At 41.4% G+C, this 19,131-nt stretch overlaps 1 protein-coding gene across 2 annotated transcripts; it reads right to left on the bottom strand.

The window, feature by feature from the left end:
- Positions 1–651: 651 nt before the first annotated feature.
- Positions 652–18,661, bottom strand: pdgfba (platelet-derived growth factor beta polypeptide a). 2 transcript variants are annotated; one of them, XM_061770734.1, is made up of 7 exons: positions 18,524–18,661; positions 9,400–9,502; positions 6,553–6,615; positions 6,278–6,474; positions 4,166–5,033; positions 3,295–3,432; positions 652–1,390 (listed from the first exon to the last, which is right to left on the bottom strand). In XM_061770734.1, exons 1-6 carry the CDS (start codon positions 18,593–18,595, stop codon positions 3,308–3,310), a joined length of 1,428 nt encoding a protein of 475 aa, XP_061626718.1. In that variant the 5' UTR covers positions 18,596–18,661; the 3' UTR covers positions 652–1,390; positions 3,295–3,307. The 2 variants fall into 2 exon arrangements, with proteins under 2 accessions (XP_061626718.1, XP_061626717.1); XM_061770733.1 differs by lacking the exon at positions 18,524–18,661 and adding an exon at positions 10,888–12,327.
- Between the last annotated feature and the right edge of the window lie 470 nt (positions 18,662–19,131).

The raw sequence follows: 19,131 nt of genomic DNA on the forward strand, positions 1-19,131 counted from the left end.
ATGTGAAGACAATTTGTCATTTTGGTAAAGATTTTAGCAATATACACGAAGAAGATCCACATGATTTGCTTTAGTGGGCCACATCAAATGATGTGGCTGGCCAGATCTAGCGCTCGGGCTTTGAGTTTGACACCTGTGATCTTGGGGTTCACATAGCTGCCTTGCAGCTGGCGTGGAATCGATTCCCATTCACAATCTAGAATATTATTTCTCTGTTGTTATTTCTTTTTTTGCAGCAGCAGCAGCAGCACTTGTGTTTCCTCCTCGTGGAAAGTGCATTGTTTGGTTTATAACAGTGTAATGACACAGTAATTACAGCGTTGATTACCGCTTGTTCGGCGTAATTAAGATTGAAGTGACTTGCATTAAGTTGACCTTAAGTGTGTGTTTGTGTGTGTGTGTGTGTGTGTATGTCTGGGAAAGTACGTGCTGTGTCGTGATTCCTGCGAGAGAATCTGCTGACCGTGCAGTTTTCCGACTGAGGGCCCCCCGTCTTCCTCGAATTGCTTTGCGCAAACATTGCGTATTTTCAGGCCATTTATCTCGTATTTGATGCTTCATCACATAGCTTTGGCCTCCTCTTCCTCATTCATAAGTTGCACACACACGCGAGCGCGCGCACACGCACGCACACACACAGCATAGCATATGTATCTCTTGAGCTTTTTTATTTTCTATGAAAAATAACATTCATTACAGTTACAGTGTGTACAACCAACAGTTCCTTTGACTTGAAACAGCAACAATAATAATAATTGTTATCGTTATTATCAGTATAATAATAATACCATCATCATAATAATTACACTTGAGAACCGAAGGACTTCAACATCCTTTTTTGTTTTGTTTTGTGTTTTTTAAATAAGTTAAGAAATAAAAAGTTGCTAGACGCGTTTATACATATACGGTGTCGGGCTATTAACTGTCTCACAGCGTCCCTCTAAAAAGCCACGTCTTTTAAGACTGCTTTTAATATGATCATGTACAGTATGTTTGTCCTTGTACAGTAGTATTTGGAGCTCCATGTTAGGTGGCAGTAGTACAACGTGAGCGGGTTAGACGTGGCCAAAAAGAAGCAGAAAAGCGCCCTTCGGTGTCCAGTGAACATCCCATGAGGTGCAGGACAACGTAGCCCGAGTCCATCCAGTGTTTAGTGCGACACACTTCCTCTGCTCCGAGTTTTTAAGATTGCACTTTTTTTGTTTTTTTTTAAACATTTCGTCCGCTGACATCCACCCGCATCTGTCGTCAATGTCCAGCGTGTGTCCAGTGTGAATCCAATGTTCATCCAGTGTGTATCTGGTCCCGCACTGGTAGCGTCCGGTGCGTCCATGCACCCTTTGGCGCTGCTTTTCTGGGCCCCGCAGCCTTTGGTTTGCTTCACAGATCCCTTTTAGGAGAAGAAAAGAGTCTTTTAAAACCTCCTTCAAGTGAAGTTTTTTTTGTTTGTTTTGTTTTCCGGTCCTTTTCAAAATTTCATCCAAATCTTTTTTGGGTCCATGGTGGTACATATTCTTAAAATGATGTTGCTCTTTATATTTTGATGACATAAAAATGATCAAATTAAAAAACATATTTCTGTCCAATATCATTTGAAAACAAAAGGCAATGATAATAATTGAAAAATGATGGTTCAATATAATTTTGAAGTGAATTATATTAATAGATAAGATATAACATTTACATCAATGTACAGTCTATGCAATGTGATTGATTCATAATGTCGAAAACGTAAAACAATTTGTAAAAATAAATCAGTTAAGTACACTAAAAACATTTTAACATTTAAATAATTTTCTGGTGTCAAAATGTTGAAATTTCACATATTTCACAGCGTGCTTTTTTTTTTGGGATGACTTTGCCTGCAGACTGATCGGGTCAATCAGAACCCTGATTTCCGACCCGGGTGCCGTGAGAGAACAAAATTATCCAATTTCAACTCATTTGTCTGAAAAGTTTCCATTCATCCCAACTATATCTTTGTTCTTCATCTATCTATGTCAACGACATATAGTGACATAGTGCAGAAAAATGACAACTTTGTAGCCACCTGTTACCATTTATAAAACAGAATAATAGCTTTGTATTCAATTCAACAGGAGCAGATTTCACCCTGACTAAAGTCAAAGCGTGAGTACATTGAAATGAGATCATGATTATTTTGGTATTCCTATTCTTTGCTTGGTGGTGCGCTATTATGATGTTGTCTAATATTAACAACGTGAGTTGTTATTGTTTGGTAGCATAACAGTAACTTAGTCAAGATTTGTCGCTTCTTCTCCATAGGTGTTTTTTTCTTTTCGGTAAACTTCGTTGGTGTCCTGTTGCTTTAAATATTGCTGCCCTAAAGAATTACGTAATGCAGTGTTCACTATTGGAATCGTTTTCTCAAAGTAATATAACCAATTACATTTGATCACATTTTGATTACTTTTCTCAATTTGAAATGAACGCATCATCATCGGGGCCTTTGAATGTTTCCACGAAAAAAGTGGATAAAAAGATCGCAAATTATTATTTAGGAATTAATCACATATTTGTTCTTTACTCTTTAATACATTGATAAGACAACATGATGAAACATAAGTAAATGAGAAAAATGTGTTTGTTGCATTATATGTGTACAGCATGTAGTAAACGTGATACCATGTTGACCTAATGACAAATCGACACAATTTAGACAATATGACTTCATATGACAACCCAGATGAGTGAATGTTCCATTAAAAAAAACATCCAAAATTATAAAGATGAAACTGTTCAAAAGTAAACGTTCTTTTGTTTGTTCAAAAGTTTAACGATACATTTCGACTCTAACCTGGTCTAACCCTTCTCAAAAATCTGAGACAAACTAATAAGAGTTCACCACAAGGTGGCACTTCGCAGTCATATGTGGAAAAACTTGTGATGTTTGAGACTGCGGCAGGCACATGACCGGAGAGAACCAATCACAAGCAAAAGACAAAACAATATTTGCTAAATCCACATTTTTTGCTGTTTTTCAAATGTAGCTCAAATTTAAATCATGGAAATTTCCCAAAACAACGATAATTTAATCACATTTTTCTCCAGTAATGTAATGGATAACAATTACGTAAATGATGTGAATTTTTTGATGTGTGTAATTCGTTGCTCCCCAAAACCGGTCAGGACGAACCGATGCTTAAGGTGCGTTAAAAGTTGTATTGAGGCACCTTTCCTCAACCTTTTTTAGAATTCAAGTAATTCCGGGTCAACTCGGATAGGAAAGTAAAGGAAAAGTTCCTTAGCGAAAACAAGACTTGCACTGCTCACCTGCTCCTCAGCTCTACATGATCATGGCTCTCATGGCCTCCTTGCTGATGCGCTTGCGGTGTTTCCTCCTACGACGGGGGGACGCCGGCCTGAAAGGGGTCTGGCGGCTGGAGGGTGGCGGCGCCGCCGTTGCGAGCCCTGCGGAAGGACGAGTTCCGTACATTTTACACCGGTGGAAATGCAGCATGTCAGAAAATACATGCATTTTTCTTAATCGCTTATCCTGTTGAGGTCATAAGGCTCAGGCCATAGCCATTTTCTATTAAAAAGGGATTTTCCACCATCTTGTGGCATCTATAGGCAATCACAAACCTTTTAGGGTAAGCATAAAATAATTACAGATTTTCACTATATGCAGCAGGGCTCGGTCCCTATCCTGTGCGAACTTTTGTCACCGGCCTCATTGTGGATATGACGTCCCCGGGAGGTCTGTTATGACTGTGAATCCATAAAAATGAATGCCTTTGTATAATTACATATACACAAAAAATTGACGGAAACTAGTTTTTGAACTATGCTAAAATTTCTTTTAAAAGTGCGATTGGTATCAGACAAAAAGCTTGCAATATCTCGGTGTTATTACAAGTGAAGACAATTTGCAATTCTGATATATTATTTATATTTATTTTATTATGAGTCGACGTACATGATTTGCTTTCGCGGGCCACATAAAATGACGTGGCGGTCCAGATCTGGACCCGTGGCCACGTGATCTAGTACATCTAATATTTCATGAATGTGTGGCCACGAATATTTGTTTACTCAACTGAAGAAAGTTCCTTATTTGAGGGACTTGCTCCTGGAACCTATGTCCCTTTTCCACTGCATGCTAGCGATATGGCTTGACACGGCTCGACAAAAAAAAAATTACCCAGCTCAGGTCTTTGCTGAGGATGAAGATGAGTGGGTCGGTCTAGCTCCCCCTGAACCACTTCCAGAACCTTCTGCCTCCTCTCCTCTTCTGTGAGCTGACCTCCACTATTGGCCGGCGTCAAGTCCTTAGCCACGCCCTGATCGGCCGACTCACTGTGCCGCCTCCCGCTCCCCGTTTGACGTTCCGCTTGCGTCCTCGGGTGCGTCGGCGTCGCCTCAATGTTGGGCCGGCCGCTCACCGAGTCTTTGTGGTTGGTGGAAATGCGCAAAACAGGGGTGGGGCTTTGTTGCGATTGGGGCGACGGGGTCGGCTCGGGAAGGGAGGCGCCGTCCGACTGGGGGGCGTTGAGTCGATATTGCGTCCTGAGATTGCGATCCTCGGACTCTCCGCGCTCGTAGCTACGGGATGGGAACTGCCGACGACGCACTTGGCCGCCTTCCTCGCGACTGCCCTCGTGTCCGCTCCCCGGGCCGACCTGCGGCGGGTTTCCCGTTACGCCGCGATCGGCCCGCGCGTCCGACGGCCAGCCGTCGGCCGACTGCTGCGGCCTGGGCTGCGTCCAGCGCACCAGCTGCGTGTATCCCCCCTGCGGCCACCGCCTCGCCGCCGGCTCCTGCTCCTCGCTGTTGTAGAACCGCTGGTTGCGCTTCAGGTCGTCGTTGCGGTGGAGGTCGGCCTTGGAGCCGCGGGGCATCGGCGGAGCCGGGTGGGCCGCCCGGGGGAGAGGCGGGTGAGGGTGGGACGGCGGGGTAAGCGGCGCCGGGTTGGGCGAGGACGGCTGACACCTGCACGCCAAGTGGTCTTCCACCGAGATGATGGCTTTCTCGTAGTGGGCCTTCCTGTTGATGTACTGGATCTTTATCACCTGCAGGCACACACAAAAACACACTGGTGAGAATGTGTTGTGCAAGTCAGCTCACATTGCCATGAAGACGTTTCCAGACAAGCTAATAACGCTTGGGAAATATGCTGGCTTCCTGCCAGAGTTGATTTTTTTTCAGGTGTCATTTCCCAACATGTTTTGAAAGTGACAGCATGCATGCGGACACGTTTTATGCATCCACGCCGGCGGATGCGGTCACTTTTATCGGTGTGCCACACGCGACCGGACTAATTGTCTTGAGCGTACGTCTACCCGATACCGGTTGTCTACGGTCACGCCTAATATGAAGCTTAGCATCTGAAAAACTGCCAGCCTGTAGCTAACAAAATGTTCCCGCGTCATCTGTTCTCTTGCCCTATCTTGTTTGTATAATCTGAGCAAAGATGAGAGTGTCCAAATGTCAAGTGTCAAGTGGGTGAGTTGATTGCACCTGTTTGCGTTCACGCTGAGCCAACATCCACAGTATTTTTCTTTTTTTGAACAAAATATTCCCCGTTCTAAAGTCTGACAACAAAAAAGCCATTTTGGCCAACAAGAAATCTGAAGAAGTCAAAGGTTCACACAACAATGCATAATGCCCAATTTGTTTGTCTTTTTCTGCAGTCGTTCACATAAAAAATTTTAAAAAATCTCACTTTGGGTTCCGCTACTTCTTTTTCTTCTTTTGCAAAGCCTCGTCACTTTTGTCCATCTTACAGCGCCCTTGACGAGAGGTTAAAGTGCAATTATTTCACTCTTGAATCTAGACCCCCTGTCTCCACACTACTGTAAGTTGTAGAATGTCTTCACCTTGGAGAATAAACTTTTCAGTATCAAAGATTGCTTGTGAATTATTAAAAAAATGGGAAGGGGAGGGGGGTCAGAAAAACAGCAAAAGTGACTTCTTTTTGTGTTTGAGTAACTCAGTGACAACTATTGGAGCTATTGTACAGTCCCTGCTTCTCATTGGACCGTGTCGCCAGTTGATTGTCATGTCAGCTTTATAACGTCACACATTATTATTATTATTATTATTATTATAATAATTAAGTAAGTGTTTACTAGCAAACCCGAATCATTAGGCAACCTTATTTTGGATACCTGACACACTGTACAGTTTTGGTAGCCAATGTGATAGATAGGCAATCCACATACACAAAACAAAAAAAAAGTCAAAGAAAAAACACCTTCCAAGCCTTCTAGTCTACGAGTCGCAGTCATCCGGCGGCGGGTGAACGGGGGTTTACCTGCAGGTATCTGCTGGAGGTGACGGCAGGTACGCACTGCAGCAGCCGGGTGTTGCAGCAGCCCGAACATCGCTGCACCTCCACGCAGGGCGGCCACAGCATGAAGTTAGCGTTGCGACGGTCCAGCATGGCCCTGGTCACCTCCATCACCTCGGTCCGAACTCTGCACGCCGCCTGCTGGGCTATCTCAGCCTCCGCTGAGGACGGAGACACGCTTTTGTGTCAAGACGTGATCATAGAATTCGCCGCAGTACAATGAGACAAGTGGAGCCTACCGATGCTTCTGATGTGTCGTCCGTGTGTTTGGTTTGTGAGAATGCCGTGATCATCGTCTTCTTCTAAGATAGAGAAAGAGGGGGGAACATTTTTTAACCTTTGTCTGAAACGTGGCCCCTTTTTGTTGGACGAGGCAGTATGGCACCTGTGTAAAAGGTCCGGTACACGCGTAAGGATTTGTATTTAATTTTTTTGCCCCTTCCCGACCAAAGAAGACAAACGCCAGACTATCTTATGTCTTATAAGATTCTCCAATACCATCATCCGTAGCTGCGTAAGGAATGAATTTGTCCCGATAAGAAGTTCCAAAATGGGTCGGGGCCGACGATCTTAAATATTAAACGTGTTCGATATTTACAACCAAATAGCTTCGTGCACGTGGGGAAAGCCGCCTCCTCCCGGGTTACGACGCCGTGATTTGTGACCTGGAACGGAATGTAGCCAATCAAAAAAGGGGACCTGCCTGACGAACACAGAAACGACCCCAATTGAAATCAAACGTTCTACCCGATGTCGTATTTTTGTATAAGAGGGTTCGCCAGACAGCAAGAAGTCTTTTTTTTGGGACGACGTCGCCATTCTACAAGATTCAACCTCCGCTCCCTTCGGCAACACTCGGGGAAACATCGGTGTAAAAATCAGGCTTTCAAAATAAGAGCACTATGCTTCTCCTGGCCTGTTGTGTTGAAAGCAATTGCGTGGCACCTAATTCTCAAATTGTAGGATTCTGCGTCACACAATTGCGGCAATATCCCGCTTTCGCCGGGTCGTGCGTAAATGACGGTTCTTCTGTTATGGCTCTAAAGACCTTAGCGGCTATACCCGACATTTTTTCCCGCTTGTAGAGATCCGTAACAAAGGCAGGACAGGACAGTGATCAGCTTCAGAAGTAGTTCCAGAGCCCTAATGGAGGCAGGAAAGATGCGACAGTCGCTTCTTCCCCGAGTTATTTTATACGCACGGCACTACTGACGCCATCTAATTTGGCGACACCGTTGTGTGGAACGTGCCGCATGCGCTGCGTTCTGAGTAAAACGCCAACGTGAATAAATACCTCTGACGCGGCTATTTTGCAGGTTCTCTGTGTGAAAGCAGCTTACAAGTGGGACACACAACTTTTACAAGCATGTTTTTCACAGAAGTCATTGTTCGCGGCACAAAGGAAGCCATTTTTTTTTTTTTTGTTCTCTCTCTTCCCATTTCGGCAATTAGGGTATTTTCTGCTGCAATTCGTCTCAGAGCTGTCAAGAAACTGTTGAGGGGGGGGATATGAGGAGTTAAATATAGCGCACGTCTGTGTGTGCGCGCCCACACAATATGTCTCCATTTCATATTTTTGCCCCTCGGCTTTAATTATAACCCTGAGTGCGCATAAGACCGAGGTTATTTCGGGATTTTTTTTTGGGGGGGGGGGGGGGGGGGGTTCTTCTTAATGAACAACCTGATGCGCTCTAAAAGAGAGCGGCTTCCAATTATTCTCAGAAGTTGTTTTCATCTGCGGCGCCATTATCCAAGTTTTACATGACTGATTCTTTTCTTCCTCTTTTCATTTCATTTGCTTAATTGCGTTAAAGTTAGAGGCTTGTCGGCATCCTCGCATGCTAGCGCGGGTTCGGCTACTTTGTAGCTCATCAGACGTGACGGAGTGGGAACAAAAAGCTTTGAATTTTTTTCCCTTTTTTTTTATGATGCATGAGGGGAAACTAGACTTTTCGGGAGACTTGACACGGATGTGAAACTGGCTGATATATTATTATTATTATTATTATTATATTCTCGAAGAAAGCACCTTCAAGTTGGTGTTTAGAGTTTAGTCATACAATAGCTGCTAAATACTGCAATAAAGACTCTTTAAGACTAGAAAGAAAAACTAGGTGAATTTATGAGGTTTTTTTTTGTTGTTGATCATGCGGAACTTCACCGATGCAATATTTGTATTGATCAATTAAAGGTTTGCATGTAATTACATACACAAGTAACTAATCTTCCGCCTGAACGGGCTGCGCAAGAGATGAAACGGCGAGTGCAAGTTGAAACAACGCACCTGGCTAACTTCTGCTTATGTATGTAAGAAGACCAAAAAAAAAAAAGTGATGCAATTCAAAAAGGGCGGCCTAAACAGGCAGCAGAGGAGATTTTAGAAAAAAAAGAGAGAAAAGAAAAAGATGAAGAATTTTCTTTGAACCCAGTCCATCTAACTTTCAGATTTACAAATGTATATTTTGTATCTACGTTATTAAGAGGTGGAGGTCTAAGTGGATTTACGTACTTAGTAATTCATGCGCGGCTATTTGGCAGACTAAACGGCTTGCAGAAGAAACGCAACACACATGCCTAAATAAAGACTTTGCTTTTTTGGGAGGGGAAAACAAACGGGTTGTTGTTCAGGCCCGTTCATTTGGCCGCCTCAACGGGCAGCAGGAAAAAAGGAAACAGTCAAGAATATTCTTAGAAACTCAAGTGAAAGGGATGCGTTTCGCCGCTTGGCAGTAAGCAACAGAGGGGCCAAACGATTACGGAACAACTATTTGGCTGCCTAGATGGGCTGCAGAAGACAACAAATATGACGAAATAAAGAGTGACGCAAGTTAGAGGGGAGGGAAAAAAAGGAATAATGACAAATAATTCTGGAGATGGTTCATTTCCAGATACGTTTTGAATTGAAGGCAAATAGGAACAACGTGAAGTGACTCATCGTGCCCCGTTTCTGAGCGTACGTTCGTCTCCGCGCTCGCCGTTACGGCAGCGCTTTATTTATGCATCACGCCACCATCGAAGGATCAACTTTTTAAATAAATGCATGTGTGACTTCGTTTCTACCAGTAAGCGTGCTTTGTCATTATTACCTATTGCGTCTGCCTCGTGCTGCAGCAGCAGCTTCAGGTCGTCCACGGAGGAGACGGGGGAGTTCCTCACCAGGTCGACCAGCGACGCAGGGAGCGGATCGCCCTGCAAAGACACAAAGAGTTTCATGAATCTGTTTTTTTTTTTTACAATTATGTCAAGCGGCTCAGGCCTTAATAATGATTGCTTGCAAAGACAGGAAGGGGGATATTAGTAAAAGTAGTGCAAGTTGTCTGAATTTGTCCAAGTGAGCTTAACTGGCCGCCCTCGGGCGCACCATTGGAGCGAGCATCTCACCTCCGGAAGGAGTGCAGCACATCATAATTAAGCTTTGAAAAATACAGCCTGTCCTGGTGAGAATCTCGTACTAGTGCTGTAATTCAATTGATTTTTTAACTACCTGACAAAGATTTTTCCTTGTTAAAAGAATTTGACTGCTCTTATCCTTATTTAAAATTAGTATATCTTATTCTTTTAATTTAGTTTTATTATTTTTATTTGTTTAGATTTTTTACACACTTTTTTTAATTTTGTTTTGTTTTTATTCATTCTTTTACTTGATATTTGTTTTCAAATCTTAAACGGTCCATATTTTATTCAGTTATTGTATTTTTATTTGTTATTCTTTTATGTCCACATTTTTATTTTCTACTCTTTGTATTTGTTTTATTATTCACTTATATCAAATATATTTATGTATATATATTGAATTGGATTATTTTGTATTTATCTATGTAATTAATTAATAGATTTTTTTAAATTGAAAAATGTCCATATATTTGATTCAGTTAATTTCTTTATTTTTGTATTTATATTATGTTTGTATATATATTTATTTATTGTATCGTTTTGTTTTATTTCTGTCTCATAAACAATGGAGCATATTTGCCATGTTGCTGGGAAGTAGTCCCTTCGAATCTAATTCAGTATATTGCAGAACTTTTTTTTCGTGACACAACTAACCTCCACTAAATGCTTGTAAATGAACGAAATGGCCTTACCCCCAATAATAACCTCAAACAACATATCCCACACATACTGTACGTGTACAATTAAGAATCATAAAAGGAGTTATGAAGTTCCAATAAGAAGGTTAGTTCAAATTGAAAAAATGGTGGTGGTTCAAGACTGCCACAATGGAGCGAAAATGAAGGGAAAGCGGCAACGAGTCAAGTATACTGATTGTGCATGTATATGTTCTTGGTGTCACCGTGTTGACACATGCTCTACTTTCCCTTCCTCCAGCACAGGAAACAGTGGGGGTGACTGATGTGCGCTGACGCCGCTGTCACTCTCTCCTCGTCTGTTTGGCCGCAAACGCGCGCACTCGTTACTTCCAGCGTACTCGGCGTGTCAGCACACCCTTATACCGTATACTTATATTTTTGCAATAATATTGAGCAACTTCCATTCGGCAATCCTTCTGTACGTGTGCTACTCGCCGACGGACAAACTATCGGTGTGTTAGAAAAGTGCAGTTGTTTGTTTACATTCAAACTCAGCTTGTAGCAAACGCCGGTGACGTCACACGCGCCGCCATCACCAGATTCAAATTTCAGCATCCCCGGCGCCTTCATACTGGTCACTGAAGACTTCAATCTTGCTCCTCTCTCTCTCATCTACTAACAGCTTCACACAACATGTGCAACACCAGGGAAATTAAAGTCTGCACCTTCTGGATGCTAAATGCCAATGTAAAGCAGGCTCTTGCACATTTTAATTAGAAAATAATATTTTATTTTGTTATTTATGATTGTGTTATTATTATTTTAATTATTGTCTTTTATTGTTTTATGGACAGCGCTTGGTTACAGCTGCGGTTGTCGTTAAAGTGCTCTAGAAATAAAGTTGTGGTGTGCTCAACAAATGTTTTCAACGTTAAAAGAGCACTTAAATATAGCCAAAAAAAATTATAAATGTACTGGACCTAAAGTTAAATAACATTTTTACGCAACTAAAAGTTTTAAAACAAATTGTTCTTAAATTTTATATTTAAATGTATTTAAAGTGGACCCCGTGTTATAGGGATAAAAACCGAGCCTGGCCGTGAATAGAATTGACGCTCATTATAATTGCCATGAAATATAAAATGTAATTAGTTTTTTCTCCCGAAAAAAAAACATGAATAAATGGAGGATTGGGTGAAAACAAAAAACACCAATAAATGTTGGATTGGGGGGGAAGAAAAAAAAGTGAAATACAGTTGAACTGTACTTAAGCAGTAATTCTCTTGCATACCACTAGAGGGAGCCCACATCCTGCCAGTGGTACTAGTACCACACTGAAAATCACTGCAATGCGGTTAGCGCAGCATTATCGCTCAAACTGTGCATAGTGTTACAGTGTTTTACAATAATATTCACAGTTGGTGCTGCTGTTTTGGCAAGCAACAGAGTTCAAAGGGGTTGAGCAGTTAACTCTCTAATGTCCGTGTCTGAACAATAGCGTGTGTGAGCTGAGACGAATACAGTCCGAAACTCATTTTTACTACCGATGGGAAAAGGGAGATTTTAATTTGTGACGAATTGGCACACTGCGTTTACGAACTTGACGAAAGGCCTCCCGCCGTGACGTAACCCGCCTACCGCGTACATGCGAGTAAAGAAATGTTTGCACAGCTGCCCGGGAGGAATTCTTCAATTCCAAATGGATAAGTGTCTTGTTTGTCGTGCTTTTGTGGAAACATGATAAGAGCCGTATTGAGCGGGGCTTACCGGCCTTTTCGGAAGCTCGGACAGAGTCGGCTGATTATATTGTTACTCAACTTCGGCTAAAGTGACATTTTGAATGCATAAAAGGAAACTTTCGGAGGCAAATCCAAATGAGGTTTATACGAACCGCACTTAAACTCTTTGTTTATGTGCCGCTGTCAAATTGATCATTCAAATGTATGTGTTTCATTATTTGTTATCCCTTTATCTCATTAAATAATTGATTCGATGATTTATTGTCAATAATAAAATGGAAACAAATATGAGTAAAATAACAATTGTATGTATAAATTTAACATTTCATTTATTTTATTAAATAATTGTTCATTAATAAAACAACTTAAAAAAACAATTTGATGCATACATTTAACATTGTATTTATTTTATTAAAGAATTGGCTAATTAATTATAATTGTACAATAAATATGAAAATATTTTTTAAATAAACAATTTGACACGTACACTTAACATTTCATTTATTTTAGTAAATAGTTGGTTAGTTAATTATATCTATATTAATGATAAATCATAAAATTTTAAAATGTGAATGAATCGTTATGGATGTTATTGTTACAACATACTGTTTTACATATTTAAGTATTAAGTATTTAAGTTTGTCATTATTATCCAATTATCTCATTAAATAATTTGTTAGTTGATTATTATGAATAATACAATACAATTAGGAGTCAAATAAAAAATGTACATAAACATTTTAGTAAACCATCATGAATTATATTAAAATATAACTAATAAAATAAACAATTTCCCATGCTCACTTAAAATATTTAATTAAAAAATGGGTTTGTTAATTATATTTAAATTAATTTTAAATAATAGAATTACTAAAGGAAAATGAATCATAATGGATTGTATTGTTACAACAAACTATTTTACATTTACACTTTTTTTATTATTACCTCATCTACATATAATAGATAATAGATATAATAGATATGTGTGAAATAAACAATTGTACATATACATTTTATTTATTTACTTTGTTAAATATGTTTATTAATTGCAATCAATTATAAATAATAAGAAAAATATTAATCAAATAAACAATTTAAATAAATAAGTAAATCAATTTAAAAATTTGATTTACTTATTTATTCATTAAATAATTGGTTAATTTATTATACTAAGATGAATAATGAATAATAACATTATTAAAGGGGAAGGAATCATTTTTTAATTGTTACATTAAACTATTTTATACACAGATTTTAACTTCCTTTTTCTTTTCTTTTTTTTGCTCATATATGAATGACCCGGCCCAGCTGTCCGTTTTCAAAATCAAACGTGGCCCTTGAACACAAACGTCTGCCCACCCTTGCTATAAAGTGCCGCGCAACGCAGGTAAAAACGCATCCTAACGACATGAACAATATTCTCCAGTCTTCTTCCTGTGAAGAACATATACAGACTGAAGGCTTCCATGTGCCAGGCAGACCAGGAGAAGCTCATCCATGCTTTTATCTCTAGTAGACTTGACTGTTGTAATAGTCTTCTGACTGGACTCCCTAGAAAGAGCATTAAACAGCTCCAGCTCATTCAGAATGCTGCAGCTCGGGTTCTGACCAGAACAAAGAGGTCAGAGCATATTACTCCAATTCTAAAGTCTTTACACTGGCTCCCAGTCAGCTTTAGAATAGATTTTAAAGTTCTGCTAGTGGTCTATAAATCACTAAACAGTTTAGGTCCTGAATACATGAAAGAAATGCTCATGGGATGTAAACCCAGCAGGGCTCTGAGATCGACAGACTCAGGTCAAATAGTGGAGCACAGAGTCCAAAGCAAACATGGTGAAGCAGCATTGCGCTATTCTGCTGCACACAAATGGAAGAAGTTGCCAACAGAAGTGACGTCAGCCCCAAGTGTGAATGTTTTGAAGTCCAGCTTAAAAACTCTTCTTTGCATTTCCACATTTAAATTATATTTATTGCACCGTACGCTGTTTTAAATTGTACTTTTATTTTTCTCTTTGTTTTAAATGTTAATAAGCTGTTTTTTTCCCTTTGTTTTTAAACGCTTTTAATCGTGTAAAGCACATTGCGTTACCTCGTGTATGAAATTCGCTATATAAAAGGATTTGCTTTGCTTTGCTTCCGCCGCGATGATCAGCTCAGAGCCGTAAGCCAATCAGAACCGAGCCTACCCGGTGGTCTGATCCTGCAGCTTCTTCACATGTTTAAGATGCGACGCACACAAAACAAAAGTCCACATTGTGCGTCTCAAAGCCCTTCGGTACCGCCGCGCCGTGGAAGGAAGTTGTTGTCTTGTCGGTCCGACTGGCCACCCCGTCGCCAACTTCTTTCGCATTAGCGGACACAAGCCTCCATTGTTACACATTGACGCTGTCCGTACATCCAGCCATCCGTTTTCTATGCGGCTCTTCCTGTTCAGGGCTGAGGGGAAGCCGGAGTCTGGCCCTGCGGACTTACAGTACCTCGGCTACATAACAAGAACATTACATTACAGTACTCTCGCGTTCTTTATGGCGTACTTTAAACTTTATGCCTGTGAGCCCTGTTATATTTTGTGTGTGTGGCTGCACCTTTTGGTGTTGAAATATACGTTGCGTATAGGATTATAACACTGTAAGGTTGATGCTATTTGTTAGCCTGTCTATGGAGTTTTGCATTGTACGTTAGCATTAAGCTAGTGGATTTGGATTTACACAATGCACTTACCTTTTCTTTGTTTTATGTTTAATTTGACAAACGTCAACCGGAAGTGGCAATAAACAGCTTGAAGTCCCCTTTTTTTTGGGGGGGGGGGGGGGGGGGGGGGGGGGGGGGGTGAATTGTCTCAAGATTTGCGTAAAACTGTTTTTGTAAAGCTATTCCAGAATGGTACATGAAAAATGTACAATTGTGAGACAATTAAGTCAATTCAATTTCAATGATTTCCATCGGGGAAACATTTTGTGATTTAAATTCTATTTCTTTTTGCATGCTTTCAGTAATGTTTCTGCCTCTTTTTTTTTCTTCTTTCTGCTCCAGCTAAGTTTTGTCCTTCTCGTCCTGGTGTCTGTCTGCTGCAGGGTGGGCAGCAGCCTAGGACACCTGGATGACTTTCACAAGCCACTGGCTGACCGAGTTAAGCAACAAACAAAAAACACGCACGCACACACATGCAAACTACTTTGCTTTCTGCTCAATTTGTCCAGCAATCCGCTCACCAACATAACATTCAAGTCGCATGCACCCACACCATGCCGAAACAGGCGTTACGTAGACATGAAATAGTTCCTCCGAAATGAAGGGAGGCCGCAATTAAGTGGACACGTTGCTAATAATACACTTCGGGCCCAGCCTAATGAGCCTGTTTGGATGCCGGGCTAAGTTACTTATTTGCTTGCTACAACTCAAATATTGTGTTTATCCTTTCTGGGAGCCTTTCCTCTGTGTTGTTTTGACTATTTCAGCGTTACACAGTGTCGCCTACTGAAATCACTTCACACACACTGTGCAGTGGGCCTCGCGGTACAGGAAGCCTGGAAGGCACAGAGAGATCTCATGGAATGTTTGTGGAGAAAGGTGAGGTGTAATGGAATGTAATTATGGGGCCAGTTGGCGGCGCTTACACACACACACACACACACACACACACACGTGCACACGCACGCTTCCTCAACGGAGACATCATGACTAAATATCATTGATTTACTATTGCGGGCAGAATCCATGTACAGTATTAGTTTGAACGGGGATAGAGGAACCTCTCACTCTGAATGTTCTGAACTCCTGTTTCCACGACGTGTAAAATGATTTCTGAGATTTGTTTCTTTCTATACACATTCAAAGATTATTGCTGAAAACGAGAAAAGACTGAGAACTACGCAGTACTAAACTATGGAGCTATAGCGTTCAACTGTTTTTCACCATTTCAGTTTTCCTGATTTTATTTTATTTTTTTAGGGGGGGGGCGTGGCTTAAACAGCGACCAGTGACACACTTGGCCGTCTGGCATGAATAGCCCCTCCCCCATTATATAAGAACTTGAGCTGCCTAGTGACGTAGTTGAGCGCCAAGCATGAGGCCGTCTTTTCCCCACCATATAAATTCTACAACTACAGCGTGCAGTGAGTTAGTTAACTAAAAATGCATCTTCCCTGAGTACCACAATTTACAGAACCAAGCGAAGAGATGATGCCGCGGACAAGCCCGCCACCCGTCCGCCGGCCAAGGGGAGCCCTGGAAGCCTGTTAGCTCTCAAGCTAGCTGATGGTTAGCGCCTCCCGTCGTGGCGTGGAACCTGATGGGATATATGCCAGCCAATGTATGGTATTTATTTTCACTTTACAGGAACTTTAAGACCCCCCCCCAAAAAAAAAAGTGATATTTTCTTTTTATAAACTCATGCGGACCACCATGTCTAATATTTTCGCGTACTACTAGTAGGCTAAAGGCCCTGGCTGCCAACCTATGATAAGCGCTGCTCTTAAGACGTTAGTTAGGTTTACTCAGGCTAACTGGCATCTGTATTTCATCCCGAACCCCCACCCGCAAAAAAAAAAACATTAAAAAAAAAAAAAAAGAAATGCAATTTTTCTGTCTTTGCTAGCTGTTTTGTGACATTTTGGACTGGCATGCAACATTCGTTCATATACTGTGCATCTCAAGCGGGCTAAGCCTCCAATGTCCATAAAACCGAGTGACCAAGTATTTATTTTTCCTCATACATTTTGTTTGGTTTGCATCTGCAATATGTGGTGTTTTTATATGATAAAACCACTTAATTAGGCACGAATACTTCAAAATTAGCATGTGGCAGCCACATCCATCGCACTGTTTGAATGACCAACTGATAGAAATGACTCCAGAAAACGGCACTATTACACACATTACCGGATGTTCCATTTGCTGCTCTGTGTTCAATATAAAATGCACATTTTAAGTTTGCTGGCATCATATGGTTACCAAGCAACAGCTGCAACCTGCCACAGTTTTGTTCTCCAGTGTCCTTGCACCAAAGTGGGCTTACAAACCAAATACTCTTACGAGCCTTTGCGCTTTTTCTGACACGCACCGCATCCGCGAACGCATATGTCCAGTGACACGCGCGCAGCTGGGCGGGCAAGTGCACAGATGCGCACACACACACAAAAAGTCTGTGAAATCCCAGGCAGATTACTTGTTGTTCTTATGTAAAATGGATCAGCGGCCGCCAATCACCCGAGCGCAACCTCAGGGGACAATAGTCAGAGAGGGCAACCTGTTCAAAAGTGTGTGCGTGTGTGTGCGCGTGTGTGTGTGTGTGTGAGATGTAAATATCAAACTCATGTAGTGCATGCTATTAGCTTAAATTACTGCTAAGATAGATAGGTAGATAGATAGATAGATAGATAGATAGATAGATAGATAGATAGATAGATAGATACGTCACATTCCTGATTTTCATTTACACATCCTTATTGTGAATTTGCTGGGGGTCGATAAAAGTGACTCGATAAACTGCGATCTTATCTCATTTCTCAGAGGATAAAGAATATAAGCCTGTGAGTATTGTGGTGTTGTCTGTCGAGTTGTGTTGCTTCCCCGTTCGTGTAACCATATCTGTTGGCTAAAGGGTCGTAACGCCGCGACTATCGATGCTAATCATTAGCACGCCGATGGTGTATTGCATTAAGTGTTAGCATTAAACTAGCGGAGGCCTTTCTAAGGCAAATTTGTTTGGTTGTTTGAGATATGCAACAAGTCATTCTGTTTGTTTTACGTTTAGTTTGACTTGAAAATTGAACACGGAGTGGCATTAAACAGCACGAAGGCTCTTTTTTGAAGAATTGTTCATTATCTGCCAAGCTGTTTCTTATTGTGAGGTGAGTTGAGTTTGCTGCCACCATACAGCGCTTGTTGAGAAGAACAAAAACATTCCTAAAAAAAAATTCATCATCATAATAAATTGGCCGAACGACATCGTGTATCTGGAAAAACTGGCTCACTCGTATCTCAAGGCACCGCTGTATTGCCTCAGGGCGTCACACGTGGTTAGCACGTCGGCCTCGCAGTCCTGAGCTTTTGGGTTTGAATCTCAGCCTTTTTTTTTTTTTTTTTTTCTCAACTTCCGCAGATGGATGACACGACATAAAAAAATAATATATATATATATACTACATACTACATATACCACGTGTGTGTGTGTGTGTGCGCGCGCGCAAATACCACAACTGGGATCTTGATTGTAATCTCAGGGATTTATAAGGCAAAATTGAACAAGGGGGCATTAACAAGAAAAGAGAAGCAAGATATTCCCCATCCATGGCCTTTTTGAAGAGATTTTTTTTTTTTTTAAATGTTGTTGGCAAGAGTGACTATGGCGACTTTTTTTTTTTTTTTAACCTCAAGTAAAGCAGTAGAATCAGTACTTTTACCACTTTTTTTTTTTTTTTTTTTGGTACTTTTCTCACCTCATCTGCTCTGACCTCAGCGCCGCCGAGCCTCAGGAGCAGCAGCAGCAGCAGCAGGAGCCACGACCTCATGTTGCCGCCCAGCCAGAAGAGCCGCCAGCGACCGGCTGGGCATTGAGCACCTCGGCGTCCACTCTCACCGCCGAGCCTCGGTCGGGTTGACGTGAAGGGATCCCGAATGTGAGTTTGCAACCTGTGATGACCTCACTGCGATAACGATGACTCACACACAGACTAGACGCGTGGCTCGAACAGGTGCCTGGAGGTTCCTGGTGCACGGATGAGGTTGATGATGATGATGATGATGATGATGATGATGATTGCTCAGCAAGAAGTTTCCCCAAAACGCGAATCCAAACGTGTCCAATTGAGTCAATTCCACGTTCAATGCCACAAAAAAATAAAAATAAATCTGAGCTTCCTGTTTGAAGCTGCAGTCAAAAGGCGCGAGGGTCCTCTTGAATCAAGTGCAGCGTGTCCAAATATCCCGTGCGTAAAAGTTGCGCGCGTCGTGCGTAAATCGGCGGAAAGGCAGCGGTCTCCTTCCTCCTGCTCCTCTCCTTGAAGCAGCTCATCGACACACAAAAAAATTAAAAAATAAAAATAAC

Source organism: Phyllopteryx taeniolatus, chromosome 4, assembly GCF_024500385.1.
Source record: "Phyllopteryx taeniolatus isolate TA_2022b chromosome 4, UOR_Ptae_1.2, whole genome shotgun sequence".
In the NCBI taxonomy this organism is placed as follows: domain Eukaryota; kingdom Metazoa; phylum Chordata; class Actinopteri; order Syngnathiformes; family Syngnathidae; genus Phyllopteryx; species Phyllopteryx taeniolatus.

Bases quoted from the DNA above. Each gene is read 5' to 3' on its own strand.
- pdgfba (XM_061770733.1), bottom strand. From the start codon at position 11,016: ATGAGAGAGAGAGGAGCAAGATTGAAGTCTTCAGTGACCAGTATGAAG. The intron at 9,503-10,887 runs GTAAACAAACAA...GTGTCTTTGCAG, and splicing joins GCTACAAGCTGAGTTTGAAT to GGCGATCCGCTCCCTGCGTC. The intron at 6,616-9,399 runs GTAATAATGACA...TCTCTATCTTAG, and splicing joins GCACGAGGCAGACGCAATAG to AAGAAGACGATGATCACGGC.